The sequence below is a fragment of the Rhinoderma darwinii genome, chromosome 7 (assembly GCF_050947455.1).
Source record: "Rhinoderma darwinii isolate aRhiDar2 chromosome 7, aRhiDar2.hap1, whole genome shotgun sequence".
Classification (NCBI taxonomy): Eukaryota; Metazoa; Chordata; class Amphibia; order Anura; family Rhinodermatidae; genus Rhinoderma; species Rhinoderma darwinii.
This window is the reverse complement of record NC_134693.1, coordinates 2,288,136-2,306,649: the sequence shown is the minus strand read 5'-3', so window position 1 is coordinate 2,306,649 and position 18,514 is coordinate 2,288,136. Positions and strand designations below refer to the sequence as shown.

Below are 18,514 nucleotides of genomic sequence, written 5' to 3'. Positions count from 1 at the left end.
AAGTACCCCTTCCAACGGCCCGCCCTACTCTGCTCCACTGCCTCTCGGACACCGAGTACAGCGCTAAACGCGCTGCGGCCTGGAACAGAGCAATGCTGAGCCCCCGAAAGGAGCCGGGGTGCAAATTTCACCAGCCGATTAAACAGCACCTTTGCCAGAACCTTTCTGTCCACATTGAGTAGCGCTATGGGACGCCAATTCTCAATGTGCGATGGGTCTTTACCCTTTGACAGGATGATCAGGGCCGACCTCCTCATTGACTTCGGCAAAGTGCCCGAGGAAAGACACTCATTCAACACCTCAGTCAACAGGGGAACTAAAATGTCCTTAAAGGTCTTGTAAAATTCAGACGTTAAGCCATCTGGACCCGGCGACTTCTTGAGGGCAAGCCCTTCAATCGCCAGTCTCACTTCCTCTTCCCTGATCGCCTCTGCCAAGACACCAAGAGAGGGGTCTACTCCTGGTTCGGGGACAGTTTCAGCCAGGAAAGCCGACATCGCATCCCGATCAAGATCCATCTTTCCCAAGAGGTGCGAGTAAAAGGATCTGACGACCTCCAAGATCCCTGATCTGGACCTTTTCAGGGATCCTGTACTGTCCATCAGTCCTGAAACCACTTTACTATTTACTGACATCTTGCAGTTCTTGTAGGGGTCGGGCGAGCGGTACTTCCCAAAATCCCTCTCAAAAACTAAAGATGCGTGTCTATCATACTGGCAACTCTTAAGCAAAGATTTCACTCTGGAAATGTCCTCGCGGTCACCTCCAGTCGAGACAAGATGCTCGAGTTTCCTCCTCAGGCCCTGATACAGGCGATACCTGTCCAGGCTCCTGAGGCTCGAGAGCTGGCGGAAGAAACTCGCCACCCTTTTTTTGAACATCTCCCACCACTCCGACTTACTGCTACAAAGATCCAGTAATGGTACCTGGCTCTGAAAGAAATCCTCAAAGGACCGTCTTATCTCCGCTTCTTCCAAGAGAGACGAATTGAGCCTCCAAAAGCCTCTTCCCATCCGGGGGGTCTCTGCAACATTCAGAGAAAATAAAATTAAACAGTGGTCGGAGAACTCCACCTCAACGACGGACACTGCCGAAGAGATGGCATCCTCCTTTAAATAAAACCTATCTATTCTAGACCTACAACTACCTCGATAAAAGGTGAATCCCGCGTGGCCTGGGGTGTGCCGGATGTGGACATCCACCAGGCGAGCCTCACTAGCTATCCTATTTAGGGCCACACAGTCATAAGTCAGCCTGTCTCTGGAACCTCCCCTATCTTGGGACCTCGTGGCAGCATTGAAGTCCCCTCCAAAGACCACCTGCCGACTCGTAAAAAGATAGGGCTTGATCCTCATAAAGAGACTTTTCCGGTCCCAGCTGGTTTGGGGACCATAGATGTTAATGAGCCTGAGCTCCTGTCCCTTCATGCGGACATCCAAGATCAGGCACCTCCCCATTTCTAATTCAATAACCCGTCTGCATTCTACCGATGCGGTGAAAAGAACCGCCACCCCGCTACCCGGCTCGGCCGCAAGAGACCAATAAGATGGTCCACGCCTCCACTCCTTTTTCGCTTTATGTATGGCTGCCAAGTCTGTCAGCCTGGTCTCTTGCAAAAATAAAATGTCGGCCTCAATTCGGCCGAGAAAATCAAAGGCCGCAAATCTAGCCTTGTCAGATTTAATGCTGGCGACATTAATAGATGCCAGCGTCAACGGGGTGGGTGCCGCCATCCTGGGTGATTGAATTAGATGACCTTTTTCCCCTTCCCCTTGCCCTTCCCCTGGTTTTTATCACTGTCTGATGAAGAGCCGAGGGCCCTTTTGAGGGATGCTGATGTGTCCATATCCCTCCCTTCCTCCACCTCCCCGCCAGCACCACTATCAACCTCACCTCCAGGCTCCGGGACAGCGCTTCTCCCTGAGGGTTCCGCATGCCCTGAGGCAAGAAGCTGGACGCCCCCCACAGACCCCCTCGTCACCTTCGCCACATCCTCACCCCCACACTCCTCATCTGAAGAGGAGATGTCCTTGAGGGTTTGAAAGCGGTTTGAGAGAACAACAAGAGGTGAGTCGGTTGGGCTTTCCTTAGGCACCTGGACCAGGGGAGGAGAAGATTTCTTATCTCCCTTTTTTTTCTTTTTAGCACCCTGCTTGCGCTTTTCATCTAGCCACCGTCTACTGTCCTCATCCATACTTTCATATAGCGAGGAACATGAAGAAGCGGCTTCCTCCTCCCTCTCCAACCTCCTGACCTCTTCATTCAAGTCCTGTTCCCCCAGGGCCTCAGTAGCAATGACACTCGCCCCCGGAGCAGGGCCAAGGGTTACCCCAGTTGCCTGGGGCTCCCCGAGCTCCCTACTCCTTCGACGGTTCTCCAATCGCCTTAACTTGGAGGGTGACTTGCCTTTCTTCCCTGGCCCCTCAGCCCCTTCACCTCCACCAGTGCCAACCACGGCAGGAGCAACCTCTCGGCTTTCTCCCGCTGGGCCCGCCATGGCGTTGGCAAAGGAACGAGGGCAGCGACTGAATGGGTGACCTAGATCCCCACACAGGTGACACCGAATATCCCCACAGGCTGTGGCAAGATGACCTATCCCCCCGCACAACGCACACTTCTGCACTCTGCAGTGGGCACTGAAGTGCGTGGGGTCACCACACCTGTGGCAGAGCTTCGGCTGCCCCTGGTAAAAGGCCAGGATTCGGTCCCTTCCTAGAAATGCTGAGGAAGGGATGTGGGTGACAGTACTTCCTGAACGCTTTAATTTAACCATAAAGGTCCAGGCCCCTGACCAGATGCCAAATTCATCCCTGTTTTTTTTGGGGACCTCCGTTACCTCCCCGTACCTGCTGAGCCAGGTCATAATGTCCATACAAGAAAGACACTCATTGCAAGTTAGGACGGTCACCTTCTTGATTTCGCTCTGACGAGACAACGCTTGTACAGCGAAGTCTCGCCAGCCGGGCTCATTCTTCACCAGCTCATAATTTGACCAAAAGAGCTCCAGGCCCTCCGGCCGAACAAAGCTGATGTCAAATACTGGGGTGCCATAGGGATGTATCAGGGCAAAGATGTCGATCGCCCTGAAATTCATCTTCAAGAGAAGCTCAACTATTTTTGCCCTAGGTGGGCACGTATCATTGCCTCTCCAGCGAAGACGAACAACATTCCTACGAGCCCCCCCAGGCCCGGCTGTCGGAAGGGTCCACACAGTTTCCCCTTCCCTTTCTTCTCGGAAAGCAGTCAGGCCATGCCTGTCTATCCAGAAGGACAGATCAACGCTCGGCCCTCTACCATTATTGTTCTCTCACCCTTTTTAAGGGCCTCCAGCAGGCGCCGCTGTAAAATACCGTCCCCAGAGCCTGAAGATGAGGAGGAGGCCCCAGCAGTGACACTGGCATAACTGCGAGTAGTCACCCCTGGGGGGGCAGATGGACCGGCCTCACTAGACCTCATACCCCTGGCAGTAACATTCCCACCACTCACCCCGGCCCCAGACACAGGAGAGGGACCATTATCAATATCACTCGTACCTGCACCATTCATACCCTCACCATTATTAACAGCACTTGTACCGGCACCATTCATACCCCCACCATTATTAGCAGCACTTGTACCGGCACCATTCATACCCTCACCCTCTGGACCAGCAGTAAAAAGTATTTCTGGGACGGATGTTATCGCCTCGGTGTCATCAGGTTTCCCCTCAACCTCATTAGCGTGACATTTATTTACTTGAGACAATCCTTCCTTCTTAGAGCCAGCAATGCCCAGACTCGCCCTCACCCCTGGAAAAGCTGGCTCCCGGGCTGGGGATTCATGTGACGCAGCCACCAAAGGAATACTAGTGACTGCGCCACCGGACCCAATGACCGCAAGCTTGGGGGGACATTCAACCGTGCCGTCAGTCCCAGCAGCCCCTTCATGCTGCCGCCGCTCAGTAGCACCAACGGGTTCCAGGGACACTGGAATATTCGCTGCCAGCTCTGGTGTCGAGCCGCCCCCCATTACTGAGGAGGAAACCTGAGCACCAGAGCTTTGTTCTGCACCCAACGCTGGGCCACCAACATTATCTGGCGCTATTGACGCCTTAAAAACGCCACCAAAAACGCCACCGCTACTACGACAAGCAGGGACATCAGCCTCCATTATCACGCCATCATTAATCTCCCCGCTTTCCTGCACCGGACCCACTTCAGGGCCCGGGCTAGGCTGGATCACGGGGCTTGTGCAGCGAGCTGACCCTGCGGCCAGCTGGGGTAGCACTGGGTGGGGAACAAACTTAAAACTGACCTCCTCCACGATTTTTCCAGCCTTTCTGGATTTTAGTCGCCGCCGGGCTTTGCGCTTTGCTGTGCGCTTGGCATTAACTTTCTCCTCTGGACCCAAGTCCGCGCCAAAAGAAAAATGCTGCAGGCTCACCGGAGACTGGAGCTGCCGTATTTCCGCCATCAGCCTCCCACCTGAATTGCTGCTGCTGATGTCCTGGTCACAGGTGTCCCCCTCACCAGCTGAGCTGGAGTCCATGGGTAAAGCCACTTGCTCTGCAGGCAGCTCGCTGCACGTACTCCGCTGACCAGACGCACCCGGACACATTTCCTCCTCCTCACCCTCATCATCCGTCTGCTTTCCAGGGTCACAGACACCCTTCATTGCCCGGAACCGATCATCATTAAGGAGTTTCTCCTTGAAAGGTCCACTATTCTCCAAAATAAATCTCCGTTTTTCTTTCAGGGCACCCACCTCAGATTTGAGATCCCTGATAGTCGCCATTACTACCAACCTCTTTGCTCCAGAAGTGACGTGCGACCGAACCCGGGCTGCTTTCAGCTCCTCCTGGAGCTTCCGAATGGCCTTCCCGGCGTCCTCATACCCACGGAGGCACTCCGCAACACGGGAGCTAAAGGTGGTTGTTGACTCCGTGGCACGTAGTTCACCCCAATCTGCCTCCACACCATCATGCATGCTCTGCTGCACATCTCCAGGAGCGCTCCTGCTGGCTGCAACACCAGGAACCTTGCGGCTTTCCTGGCTTTCTGTCCTGGTTTCAGGCAAGGGCAGGATCGGGGCCACATCGCTGTGACCCCGACTAGATCTTCTCACCCCCACAACTTCGGCCGGTTGCTGAACGCTCCCGCTACCCGCCGGCCTAGACCGGGTAACAGGAGGCTGAGAAGCACTTGGCTGGGAAGAACTTCCTCTCATCCCCAGCAGCAAACTCTCTCCCTGGAGAGGAAAGAGCCGACACCCGGAAAGAGCTTCCTCCAACACCCAGACAGCACACACCCGCTCCTCCTGTCCTGTATACTGGGTGTAATTCTCAGTATCTGTATTATTCTGTATATATATATACACTGCACAGTACCACTTCTCCTGTCCTGTATACTGCGTGTAATTCTCAGTATCTATATTATTCTGTATATATGGACACTGCACAGTACCACTTCTCCTGTCCTGTATACTGGGTGTAATTCTCAGTATCTGTATTATTCTGTATATATGGACACTGCTCGTACCTGCCATATAATGTTCTCCTTGCTGCATCTTCTCTGTGTGTGTGAGTGATGGGGGAGCATGATCTCCTCCTCTCTGTTTGTGTGAGTGATGGGGTAGCAGGATCTCCTCTTCTCTGTGTGTGTGTGAGTGATGGGGTAGCAGGATCTCCTCTTCTCTGTGTGTGTGAGTGATGGGGTAGCAGGATCTCCTCTTCTCTGTGTGTGTGAGTGATGGGGGAGCAGGATCTCCTCTTCTCTGTGTGTGTGAGTGATGGGGTAGCAGGATCTCCTCTTCTCTGTGTGTGTGAGTGATGGGGTAGCAGGATCTCCTCTTCTGTGTGTGTGTGAGTGATGGGGGAGCAGGATCTCCTCTTCTCTGTGTGTGTGAGTGATGGCGGAGCAGGATCTCCTCTTCTCTGTGTGTGTGAGTGATGGGGGAGCAGGATCTCCTCTTCTCTGTGTGTGTGAGTTATGGGGGAGCAGGATCTCCTCTTCTCTGTGTGTGTGAGTGATGGGGGAGCAGGATCTTCTCTTCTCTGTGTGTGTGTGAGTGATGGGGTAGCAGGATCTCCTCTTCTGTGTGTGTGTGAGTGATGGGGGAGCAGGATCTCCTCTTCTCTGTGTGTGTGAGTTATGTGGGAGCAGGATCTCCTCTTCTCTGTGTGTGTGAGTGATGGGGGAGCAGGATCTTCTCTTCTCTGTGTGTGTGTGAGTGATGGGGTAGCAGGATCTCCTCTTCTGTGTGTGTGTGAGTGATGGGGGAGCAGGATCTCCTCTTCTCTGTGTGTGTGAGTGATGGGGGAGCAGGATCTCCTCTTCTCTGTGTGTGTGAGTGATGGGGTAGCAGGATCTCCTCTTCTGTGTGTGTGTGTGTGAGTGATGGGGGAGCAGGATCTCCTCTTTGTGTGTGTGAGTGATGGGGGAGCAGGATCTCCTCTTCTCTGTGTGTGTGAGTTATGGGGGAGCAGGATCTCCTCTTCTCTGTGTCTGTGTGATGGGGGAGCAGGATCTTCTCTGTGTGTGTGTTTGATGGGGGAGCAGGATCTCCTCTTCTCTGTGTGTGTGAGTGATGGGGTAGCAGGATCTCCTCTTCTGTGTGTGTGTGTGTGTGAGTGATGGGGGAGCAGGATCTCCTCTTCTCTGTGTGTGTGAGTGATGGGGGAGCAGGATCTCCTCTTCTCTGTGTGTGTGAGTGATGGGGGAGCAGGATCTTCTCTGTGTGTGTGAGTGATGGGGGAGCAGGATCTCTTCTTCTCGGTGTGTGTGACTGATGGGGGAGCAGGATCTACTCTTCTGTGTGTGTGTGTGAGTGATGGGGGAGCAGGATCTCTTCTTCTCTGTGTGCAGCGTATGGGAGACCTCATAGCAGCTTTCAGGGTATGTTCACACGCAAACTCAAAAACGTCGGAAAATATGGAGCTGTTTTCAAGGGAAATCAGCTCCTGATTTTGAGCCGTTTTTGAAGCCACTCGCAATTTTCGCTGCGTTTTTTACGGCCATTTTTGGAGCTGTTTTCTATAGAGTCTATGGAAAACAGCTCCAAAAATGTCCCAAGAAATGACCTGTACTTCTTTTTCGCGGCTGTTTTTCAAAACAGCCGCCTGAAAAAACGGCCTGTCGCAACAGAACGCCGTTTTTCCCATTGCACTCAATGGGCAGATGTTTGGAAGCGTTCTGCTTCCGATTTTGTGGCCGTTTTTCGGGTGTTTATCGCCGTGAGAACATACCCTCAGTCTCCTCACCCGGAGCGGAGCTCAGGGGAAACTGATAAATACGGACCCTGCAGATGAGGAGAACAGCTGAACATGCAGGATACACGTCATATAATGGTCAGGTTATTCCTCGTGTACGCAGGACAGTTTATTCTAATAAGTTACTTGAAACGACCGCTGTGCTTTATACAGAGTAGCAGCACAATTCCCCATCCTGTCCTGAGGGTTCGCTACAATGTATCAGTCTGGAGTCAGGATTGTGTAGACTGGATACAAAGTAACACACCAAAAAGAGAAATAACAGAACTAATAATATTGGGAAATAACATGAAACTTTATTCAGTTATCAAAACCATAAGATAGACATAAGTATCTGCGGGGATACACACCCGTATAATTATATATAGTAACCCCCCCCCCCCCCCCCCATCAATATACAGACACGGCAATCATAGAGATTGGTAAATATAGGCAAGAACATAAAGTGGTTCCTGTTCAGATGTGAGTGTTGGATGTAATAATCTGCTGCATGACATTGTATACAGGAGAGGATATAACATAGCGGCCGGAGGAAGCGTCTGTATACGGACGGGGGGCACCAGATGTCGTGGCTTTGTCTCCCTGCTTAGATTTATGGGTCTTATTTATGTGGTACTTGAATAAAGCGGCAGGTTGTGTCTTAATATGACGGGTTCTCACTTTCGGTTCTCACTTTCGCTCTTTGGTGCTTGTTGTATGAGAATAACAGGACCTGGTACTTTACTGTGAAAGGCAATTTATAGATAGGTAGACTAGATACAATTGTAACAAACCCTCAGCTGTGCGAGTAGGACTTGGTCAGGGTTTAGACATACGGAAGGATGTTTCCATTCATTGACCGCATACAGAGATCTTAGATACAACGCATGTCAGAATGTTGTATGATACATCTATAACAAGGGCATTATGTACATTGTCTCTGGGGGGGTGCGGGGGGCTGCAGTATTGGTGACCTGTCTCTGGGGGGGGGTGCGGGGGGCTGCAGTATTGGTGACCTGTCTCTGGGGGGGTGCGGGGGGCTGCAGTATTGGTGACCTGTCTCTGGGGGGGGGTGCGGGGGGCTGCAGTATTGGTGACCTGTCTCTGGGGGGGGGGTGCGGGGGGCTGCAGTATTGGTGACCTGTCTCTGGGGGGGGGTGCGGGGGGCTGCAGTATTGGTGACCTGTCTCTGTAGGGGGTGCGGAGGGCTGCAGTATTGGTGACCTGTCTCTGGGGGGGGTGCGGGGGGCTGCAGTATTGGTGACCTGTCTCTGGGGGGGGGTGCGGGGGGCTGCAGTATTGGTGACCTGTCTCTGGGGGGGTGCGGGGGGCTGCAGTATTGGTGACCTGTCTCTGGGGGGGGGGGGTGCGGGGGGCTGCAGTATTGGTGACCTGTCTCTGGGGGGCTGCAGTGTTGGTGACCTGTCTCCCTTGTGAATTGCGTCCATCCCCCCCCAAGACAATTTGTTGTGTGAATTGATGAGATAATCCGTATAAAGTCACCGGGTCTCTGTCTGTCGCGGGCGCAGTATTGACGCAGCGTCCGCTCTGTGCTCTTATCGATCGCTGGGAGTTTGATGATATGGAAGTTCACGGCGGATCTTTGTGTGCAGGTCAGAGAGCGCGTAATCCTCCAGACCTCGCTAATCCCTGCCACTCACCGGCGCCAAATACTCAGCAATTATCCATCACATTCAATGCACGACCCCCCTCCCCGCACACACCGGACAGACCGCAGCAGTATCCGATTTATACGCTCTGTCCTGGGACTTAAGAGTAAAGGATATATCACATGACCGTGTGCCGTTCAGGACCCCAGGAAAGCTGAGTGACATCCCTCTGTGAGAGAAATAATCCTGTCCATATTGCGTGTCACCCAGCTTTCCCAAATACAGACCGGCAATGGCTGATCTAAAGCGTTTCTATTGTAAATAAAATACGAGGGGGGATAATCCGATACAGTAAAAGTCCATTAATCCGGCCTCACTGCCGATGTTCACACGGGGCGGATACCGCAGAAAAGTCAGCAGCGTATCCAGAGCCCGTAGGGATTTTCGTCCCAAAGTCTGCACCCAAAAAAAATAGCCCATACGCCCCTCCCTGGCGTTGTCATGGCGACGTTCCCCTTCCCTTCACGTCTGGTCTTCCCACTTTTGATGCAGACACAACTTTTCTGCAACAAAAATTGTAACGTTTCCAATTTGATCACTTCTGCATTAAACTCAGTGGGGAAAATCTGCCTTAAAAATGCAACAATTGCGCAGCATAAACGGAGATGATGCAGATTAAAGATCCGCCTGCTCGTCCGTTTATGAACGTTTTCTCAGCAGAATATTTTTGCAGCGTGAGGATCAGATTTCCGCTTTGCTGCTGCTGTAATCCGCTGCAGATTGTACGTTTGTAAATCCGGATGGAAAATCCGCAGCTAATCCGCCTTGCGTGAACCGGACGGTCTGCAAATCTCTATAAACGGACGTGCAACAAAAGTAGTCCCATATCGGATTAACGGGAAGTGACCTGATAATCTGGCACATGGCGGCTCTTTACATCTGGGGACGTATCCCTGTCCATTAGGTAATAAGGACTGACGGGCGTTCCTGCGGAGAGCGGCTCCGTCCTATGTGAACATGTGATCGAGCTGAGAGCGCCCGGGCACCGGAGCAGCTCTACGGTTAATTAAACGTTATATTTTTTCCGTTCCCTGTAGGTGACATTATCCGCAGAACGTCCTCCACACGGGCGCGCAGCAACGTTATATCCATGTATAATGCACATATTGTTCTAGCTCTCGTCTGCCGGGCCGTGCCCTCCACTCAGACATGGATCTCCTCCGGTGCGTGGGCGATCATGTGGCCATTATTTTCCCTATTTGTACCATTAGAAGGGGTGTGACAACGCACCGTGTTATATTAATATTCATGGAGAGAGCAGAGAAGAGTCCGTATAAAACTTTATGGAGGTCGGTGACCGAGTGACCAGGAAACTTTGCTCCATAACCATCAACATGGCCGACAACTTCCTGTCCCCAGTAAAAGCTCTCGCTGCTCCAACAGGGAAATCACCGGCAGACTGAGAGCGGGAGGATTCATGAGCGCCGGGCGGGGCTGTAATAAATGATTAGAAGAGTTTCTATTCACAGGGGATTTATTATAATTCTGAAATATTCGTCACACAATGTCGCGGTTTGAAGAAAATCTGGTTTTAATTATTGAAGATGCCGGAGACTTAGTGCGACGTGTCGGACGTTAAACGACCTTCATCGGGCGCTGCAGAGACGATATAAACGATGAAGAAAGAATAAAAATAATAATAAATGTCCAACGTGGTGTAAACCGAACCAGAACCGGCGCAAACCGCGACGCCGAGTATCGCCAAAAATAAAACCAAAAACTCCAAAGTGAAGATATAGGTGGAGGTGGCATGATGGTCAACAAGAACATAGCGCATGGAGGACGGGGGTATACGGGAGGTATACAGGGGTATATAGGAGGTATACAGGGGTATATATAGGATATGGGGATAAGTGGAGACGCCAGTAGGTGGTAGTGGGGACATACATATGGGGTACAGAACCAGATGGTGAGAGAATCCGCTACTGTAGTAACACCCGTCAGCTCTCTGTATATATATATACACATATAAATTATTAAGGAAGATGGAAAGATAAAGTTATCCGTTGTGTGACCCATCACGGGCGCGTTAGTGCGGGTCACATGACTCATACGATCAGTGTAGAAGGGCATTTATAGTTCGCCTGCATTACGGTACACGATAGGTCAGTCTGGGTTGATGTGTATAGGCGACCCCATATGTAGTCATGTAGTAGCACACGCGTATACACATATATAGTACAAGCTATGCCTAAGTATGTAGACTGGAGATCTATTCATGTTCAGAGTTCTGACCTGCGCCGTGCTGGGAAATGGTTAATCCTGTAGTTGGCGCTCTGCTCAGAATGGCGGCTGGCCGCTAGTATTGGCGCTAATTCAATCACGTCGGGTGGCTCCTTATGAGCCGTGTACGGGCGCTGCTATAGGTGTAGATCTTATTCTTTCCATCTTCCTTAATTCAGACTGTGGATGTCCCCATATCCTTTATATACCCCTGTATACACCCATATACCTCCTATATACCACTGTATACCTCCTATATACCCCCATATACCCCTGTATACCTCCTATATACCCCCGTATACCCCCATATACCCCTGTATACACCCATATACCCCTGTATACCTCCTATATACCCCCGTATACCCCCATATACCCCTGTATACACCCATATACCCCTGTATACCTCCTATATACCCCCGTATACACCCATATACCCCCATATACACCCATATACTCCTGTATACCCCTGTATACCCCCGTATACCCCTGTATACCCCTGTATACACCCATATACCCCTGTATACCCCCCATATACCACTGTATAATTCCTATATACCCCCGTATACCCCCATATACCACTGTATAATTCCTATATACCCCCGTATACCCCCATATACCTCCTATATACCCCTGTATACCCCCATATACCCCTGTATACACCCATATACCCCTGTATACCCCATATACCCCTGTATACCTCCTATATACCCCCGTATACACCCATATACCCCTGTATACCCCCATATACCCCTGTATACCCCCATATACACCCATATACCCCTGTATACCTCCTATATACCCCCATATACCCCTGTATACCTCCTATATACCCCCATATACACCCATATACCCCCATATACCTCCATATACCCCTGTATACCTCCTATATACCCCCATATACACCCATATACCCCCATATACACCCATATACCCCTGTATACCTCCTATATACACCCATATACTCCTGTATACCCCTGTATACCCCCGTATACACCCATATACCCCTGTATACATCCTATATACCCCCGTATACCCCCCATATACCCCTGTATACCCCCTGTATACCCCCATATACCCCCGTCCTCCATGCGCTATGTTCTTGTTGACCATCATGCCACCTCCACCTATATCTTCACTTTGTAGTTTTTGGTTTTATTTTTGGCGATACTCGGCGTCGCGGTTTGCGCCGGTTCTGGTTCGGTTTACACCACGTTGGACATTATTATTTTTTGAATATGAAGATTTTATTCTTTCTTCATCGTTTATATCGTCTCCGCAGCGCCCGATGAAGGTCGTTTAACGTCCGACACGTCGCACTAAGTCTCCGGCATCTTCAATAATTAAAATATTTTCTTCTAACCGCGACATTGTGTGGCGAATATTTCTGTTCTTTACGGCCGGGTCGGGACCCTATTAAGTCTGGTGCGATCTGAACCACTAGGTCCCTATTCTAATAATTCAGTTGAGCCGTTACTCAGATATCGGTGTCTGGGAAAGCTGGGTGACAACCAACGTAGCCGCTAGGCTTGAGAAAGACCCTTCATGTGACGCGGGTTGGACGCGGCTTTTGCTATTCTGATGCGTTGACAATAAACGTCACCTTTTTGCGCTGCTGTCACAATCCATACAGGGGTCACCCAGCTTTCCCCGAGTCCTGAGTGTGCACTGGCTGAGACTCCTGCCTCACACTGAGGTCTAGCGGCCCCATCTACCCGTCCTGGTCCCCCCTCCCCCTCCTCTAATTTTACAAATGAATTAACACGCCTTTAATTGCTCCGCGTTGGAGACTTAACATCAATTATTCCGTTAGATCGTTATTCATTCATTTAGACACAACTGTGAATTATATAATATAATGTGCGGGGGGGGGGGGGGGGGCTGCGTAATAAACAGCACGGAAGGAGGTGACTCATCCACTACTGTAAAATGTCTATTCATCAGTTTCTGGGAGAGCTGGGTGACAACCATTACAGTTTATAGAAGCATTGTCACCCAGCTTTCCTAGAGCCCTGAATGGCAAAATGGTTTATATGCGGTGATCGTTGTCACCTTGTAAATCTCCCCTCACCAGGTCTCTTGATTCCAGTCGGGGGCGCTGGTGCACTGGAGTTTTAGCGCTAGCAGTGGTGAGAAGTGGTACTGCAGGTGAAGGACTGGGGTTACAGCAACTTTCAGCTTAGAATAAGCCTTACAATTTTTCAATGCATATTTCTCCCCTCGTTTTGTGTATACAACTCTTATGCAGAGGTATGTGTCTCCATGGTTAGTCGCATCCTAAGGTGTCACATTTCTCCATCTGCCGCTCTTCTATTGTCTGCAGAATCAGACTACACAGACACACATAGATCTGCATAGGAGCTGCAGACACAAAACGGGAGGAAATTTAGTGGCAGCCGAATCCCGTTATTGCCACCTGTGTATCTTCTCACTACGCCGCTTATTTCTGCCACAAACTCTCCCATGTCAGCGCGGAGCGGTCATTGAGGCCGCCGGAAGCGCCGCACGTCATTTGTGGTAGATTCTGCCATATTGTGTTTGACTAGTCGGGTGATCGCTTTAATGTCGTGTAGCGCCCGCAGTCCCCACCAGAGGATCGATAGGGTAACATTGGCGGTGTCGGGACCCCCCTGGATGTGTCTGTCGCGCTCCCCGCAGTCGGCTCTTCTCTCAGGCAGCGCAGGAGCCTCAGCGACAGTGAAATATGGCGGCAATTAGCCCGGATACAGTTCAATTATGATAAACAGCGCGCGCACCCTTTAAACCGTGATTAAGAGGCCCCTCCGTGATAGAGAGACCTAATTCCACATTATTATGGTCCGGGCTGATTATAAAGCGCTCGGCAGGTTTACAGGACGAGATGGATGTCAAGTCTTCTTTATCATTTCCACATCACTAGGAATACGGCCGTCCTCCCCGCGCACATCCATCCTCATCCCGCGCACCGCCCCTCCCCCCGGACCAGGGCACTGCCACATGGAAGTTGGCAAAGTCACCCTTACGGTAACAGCTTGATAAATGGCCGCGGCGTAATGAAATGGAGACATCAAGGCGCGAGGGCGAGGAAGAAAAAGCGTTAATCCGACACGACGCAGCTGTCCCACGACGGAGGGGGAAGGATGAACGATGGTCGTCCCTGCCGTGTTCTGTCAAGGGAGAAATTACACATTTACTTTTGCTTTTTCTTAAGGAGACGGATCTCATAGATCACAACGCCCATTTACAAGCCAATTTCCAACATGAAATATAGACGGCGGGAATCAATTTCACGTCCGGCGACTGCCCCCCCCCATCTATTAACCCGCTCACTGCCAACAATATTCAGCAAGATGTTTGGTTCCTTAATGTGGCGACGTCTACGAACCGACCGAGCGCGGAAACTTCTGGAGGGGCCGGCACCGTAAATAATAGAAAAGAATCATTAATGTTCATGTGATTGGAGATTTGTTCAGGCCGACCGGATATTCATACAGAACAGCAGAGGTGAAGCCGCGCACAAGTCTAAGAGACACTTTCTGGGTCATTGAAATAAAGTTCTAATTTGGCCCCTGATCCTCCTCAGGGGCCACAGCTTCAGGGTTTGTTGTGTTCTCTCCAGGGTTGATTGGTTGGGTCTGCTCTGCATGAATGGGACACGTGTAGGGTTCTACGGGTCAGACCTGACCAAACCTGCAGGGAGCACAACACTGGAGCTGTGGCCCCTGAGAGGAGAATTCAGGGGCCAAACAATAGCAGTTTTTATATCTGTAAGTCGGAGTGATTCTTATAACCATATTTATAAAGGTTCCCCTTTAAGTCGCCCGTTTGTTCGCCACAATTTACAGTCCCTGAGTCGTCCTCTTCTGTCTGAGCTATAAGTGCGGCCCAGTTATACGGTGAGAAATCTTCAGGACCGCCACATTACTCGGCAGCTGTGCCTTTCAGGAGACTGGAAAAGCTGGGTGAGATGTCTGGGAGTTTTAGTGGCGGCCATGTTGGTTGTCACCCAGCCTTCTCAGACAACGGCTTCGGGACTGTCGATTTTTGGAGTAAACCTGTTTGGTGACATCACGTGTGACGCGTGTCTTCTTCTTCTCTCCGCAGATGACTGCAGGAACATCGCCAACATCATGAAGACTCTCGCCCACCGAGGCTTCATCTTCAAGCAGACCTCCAGGCGCATCTAATGTGGTTGGGGGAGCCGGGCTGCGGGGCGGGAGTGGGGGCAGGAGGCTGCATGTAGCTCTTTCCTTACTGCGTCCACTTGGGTGGACAGACCAGATACAGGACATTAGGTGGAGGACTGACCCCTGAGAATCGAGCCATCGCTGTATATACGACTCCACCATGAAGATCTGTTACACTCCATCCGCTTTCCCCTAGACAGTAATACCCCCATCCTCCTGGCATCTTCTCCTGGGACGGCTTATTAGACAAGACCCCCCATAACATGACCCCGACCTGGTATCACATCCTCCGGACGGCTGAGATTCTACAGGGGGGTGTCCCGTCCCGTCCCGCTGGGGAAGACCATGAGAATTTACAGTAGACAGAAGGTTGAGATGATGATGATTGGAGAACGCGGAGCGGAGTTATTAATGACGTGTGCTTTATTATAAGACTCCACCCAAAACGGTGTAAAGGAAAGTGACGGACGGAGCAGCAGAGCGACATAGTACGAGCGTCAAAAGACGACCAACCCGAGTGGCCGACAGATCACGGTCAACCTCATAGATGGAGACTTCACCACGGAAGGTTCTCGATCACTGGACTTGGCCGATTCTCCTCTTCATTACAGTTACTTCTCCTTTAAGAGGGTTTTATGTAAAGAATTCTCGTGGAATGAAAAGTTCCGCATCTTTCTATTACATTTTGTTTAAGTTCATCGCCATTTTCAAGATCTCTGCTTGCTCTCAGTAAATGTGTACATTCTTGTTTACATCCAGAGGCTGAAAACCTGTCCTGGCCTAATACTGCTCTCAGATGAGGGGTTGTTACAATGTATCAGTGTAGATGATATCAAAGAGCCTGGAAGCTGGACAGAGATTTGTACTGCTGATGTATTTAGCTCACAGATCAAATGACTTCACTGAGACATTGTAACGAGCCCTCAGTTGTCTGAGCAGGACTAGGGGAGGATGGGTTTTACAACCGACACGTGTACAAATGTTCCCTTTCACTGACAGCAAGCAGAAATCTTTAAAATGTTGAGTAATTGAAACAAATCACAGTAGACAATTGCAGAATGTTTCACTTGTATTTTGAAGCTTGGTTTACCCCCGTCTGTGGGCGCCCGCAGTTGGTGTAGGGTAAATCATTCCGGGCAGGGGCAACCATTGGGCCAGAAACTCTCCTGTGAAGAAGGTGATTGACCTCTATGGGGTCACGTTCGTGAGTTCCTTTATCAGTACTAACCCCAGACGTCTCGTTCTCCCGGGGGATCAATGACCGACACGACGGGAGTGACCCAATCATTGTCCATCCCTTCCCAGAAAACAGGATGAAGCAGAGGCGACCGCGCCGTGTCTGGACCTTGTGTGGTCTGTATCTCAAACCGAGGCTGAATGTGCAACTCCAGGCAACGTGGACTATGCAGATTATGTGCGGAAATACGGCGTCCTACCCCAGCGCGGCGGCGATCACTCCTGATCTGCCAGAGACCCATACAAAATCCTGAGATGCTCATGACAACTTCACTCCCGCAGGCTTCGTTGAGTCCTGGAGGGGAAGGGGCGCTATAACTCAGTTCTTGTCCAGAGTTGCACTTTAAAGGGCCGGATACATTAAGAGATCGGCAGGTAACGATATTATTGCGTTCAGACTTCTGTTTCCACCTCATTAATAGAATAATAACGTCAGAGCATAGAGATCAGCGGCATCCACAGCGGGCGACATTATCGGGCAGCAGATCTCGGGCACTTAGCGCCTTTTGTGACCTTCAAACCGTCCTGTTGGGCTCCTTGTAACAGCCAATCAGAGTCCAGCTTCCATTTTCTCAAATGCAAGGAAAATGTAATGTGGACTGTGATTGGTTGGGCAGTGAGGACACTTCTTCTGATGGCCCATAGTGGGGGTTACCTATTTAAAGGGCCAGTCTCCTATTCGAATTTGTTATTGACACAGTAAAGTTTTTGTCAGACTGGAAACAAGAGGTGGAGAGAAAATGTGTGTAAATGCAGAGGCCGCAGCCCCGACTCCCGGAGGTTCTTGCTCAGAACACGAATATTCCTGGTGGCAAAAAAATCTATATTTAAATTTGAGTTGTTTATTTTCTTCTTAAATTAAGATTTGTGATGAGGAAAAGTCGTCACATGACCCCTGATCAAGACGCTCAGAAATGGCGCAGTCCTGCAGGAAACATTGGACGTGAAATTCATGAGACGCTGTAACCAAACCCAGAGCTGCGGGGCCCGGGGCCAAATCCCAGACCTTGTATTATAGGCATGAAGTGTTTCCTCCAGTACAAGGATCCTCCGTCACGGGGTCTCGTCTTCTGTCAGTTGTTGATAATTTCCTTCAGCCGCTAATTCGTTTTGTTTCACGAGGAATATGGCCGCCATTACAGTTGACACGGGAGTCGTCACCCAGCTTTCCCAGTCTTCTGAATGACAGATCGGCTTAGTTATGCGAGGATGCCGCCCTCTCTCCCATACAGCTATGTAACCAGGCAGAGTGACTTTTCAGGTCTCTAGGAAAGCTGTGTTGCCATATTGAACTGACTGAATAGAATTATTAACACTTTGAATGGAGAAGATTCCAGAGTTACGGATGAACGCTCTGAACAGTCACAATAACGAGCGGTGTTTCCGTCTCTTTGCGCCGCGCTGTGTCCGGTATTGCAGGTTTTCATCTCATACCAAACGTTTCATCCTAATTTCCTGGAAGAGGAAGCGCAGGTTTGATATCAGCCCTTCCCCCGTGACAGTCCATTCATCATTAGCCTCCTGCCCCTCACCGAGACCCCTAATTCAGACATGGCGTCACAGCGTACCGCTGCGAAACAGGAGTGTCCGGACGCTATTACATCACATGCACGGCGGAGGCCGTCGCTCCAGTCATGTGAAGACGAATAAACAAACAAGAAAAATAAAAAGAAGTGAAGTTCATGTGTGCGCCTGGTAATTACTGCGCTGCGAGGGCGATCTCGGGGTCGCGTGGTCGGCCGGTTCACATTGGTCAGGGCGGCGCAGCTCGAGTACAGCTACGAAAACAATCAAGAAAATATATATAATGAAAATGTGCGATTGGTGCAACTGTGTAATTACTTTTTATTAGAAGTTCTTTTTTACTTTTTGAGATACAGCTGCTTTGTATCCTGTATATAGAGCAGCTGTATCCTGCGCTGAGACTTGAATCCGCCAGATATGGGGGACTGACGGGTTCAGTGTCAGCGGATCCTGTGTCTGTGACACGCAGGATC

General features: G+C 50.6%; 1 protein-coding gene across 1 annotated transcript in view; it reads left to right on the top strand.

Moving 5' to 3' along the window:
* Positions 1-18,200, top strand: part of ERI3 (ERI1 exoribonuclease family member 3) — a 220,788-nt gene extending 202,588 nt beyond the window's left edge. The window contains exon 8 of the mRNA XM_075832560.1: positions 15,199-18,200. Coding sequence (XP_075688675.1) covers positions 15,199-15,281 — 83 coding nt within the window. The 3' untranslated portion in view covers positions 15,282-18,200. The remainder of the gene's footprint in view (positions 1-15,198) is intronic.
* The last annotated feature ends 314 nt before the right edge of the window (positions 18,201-18,514 follow it).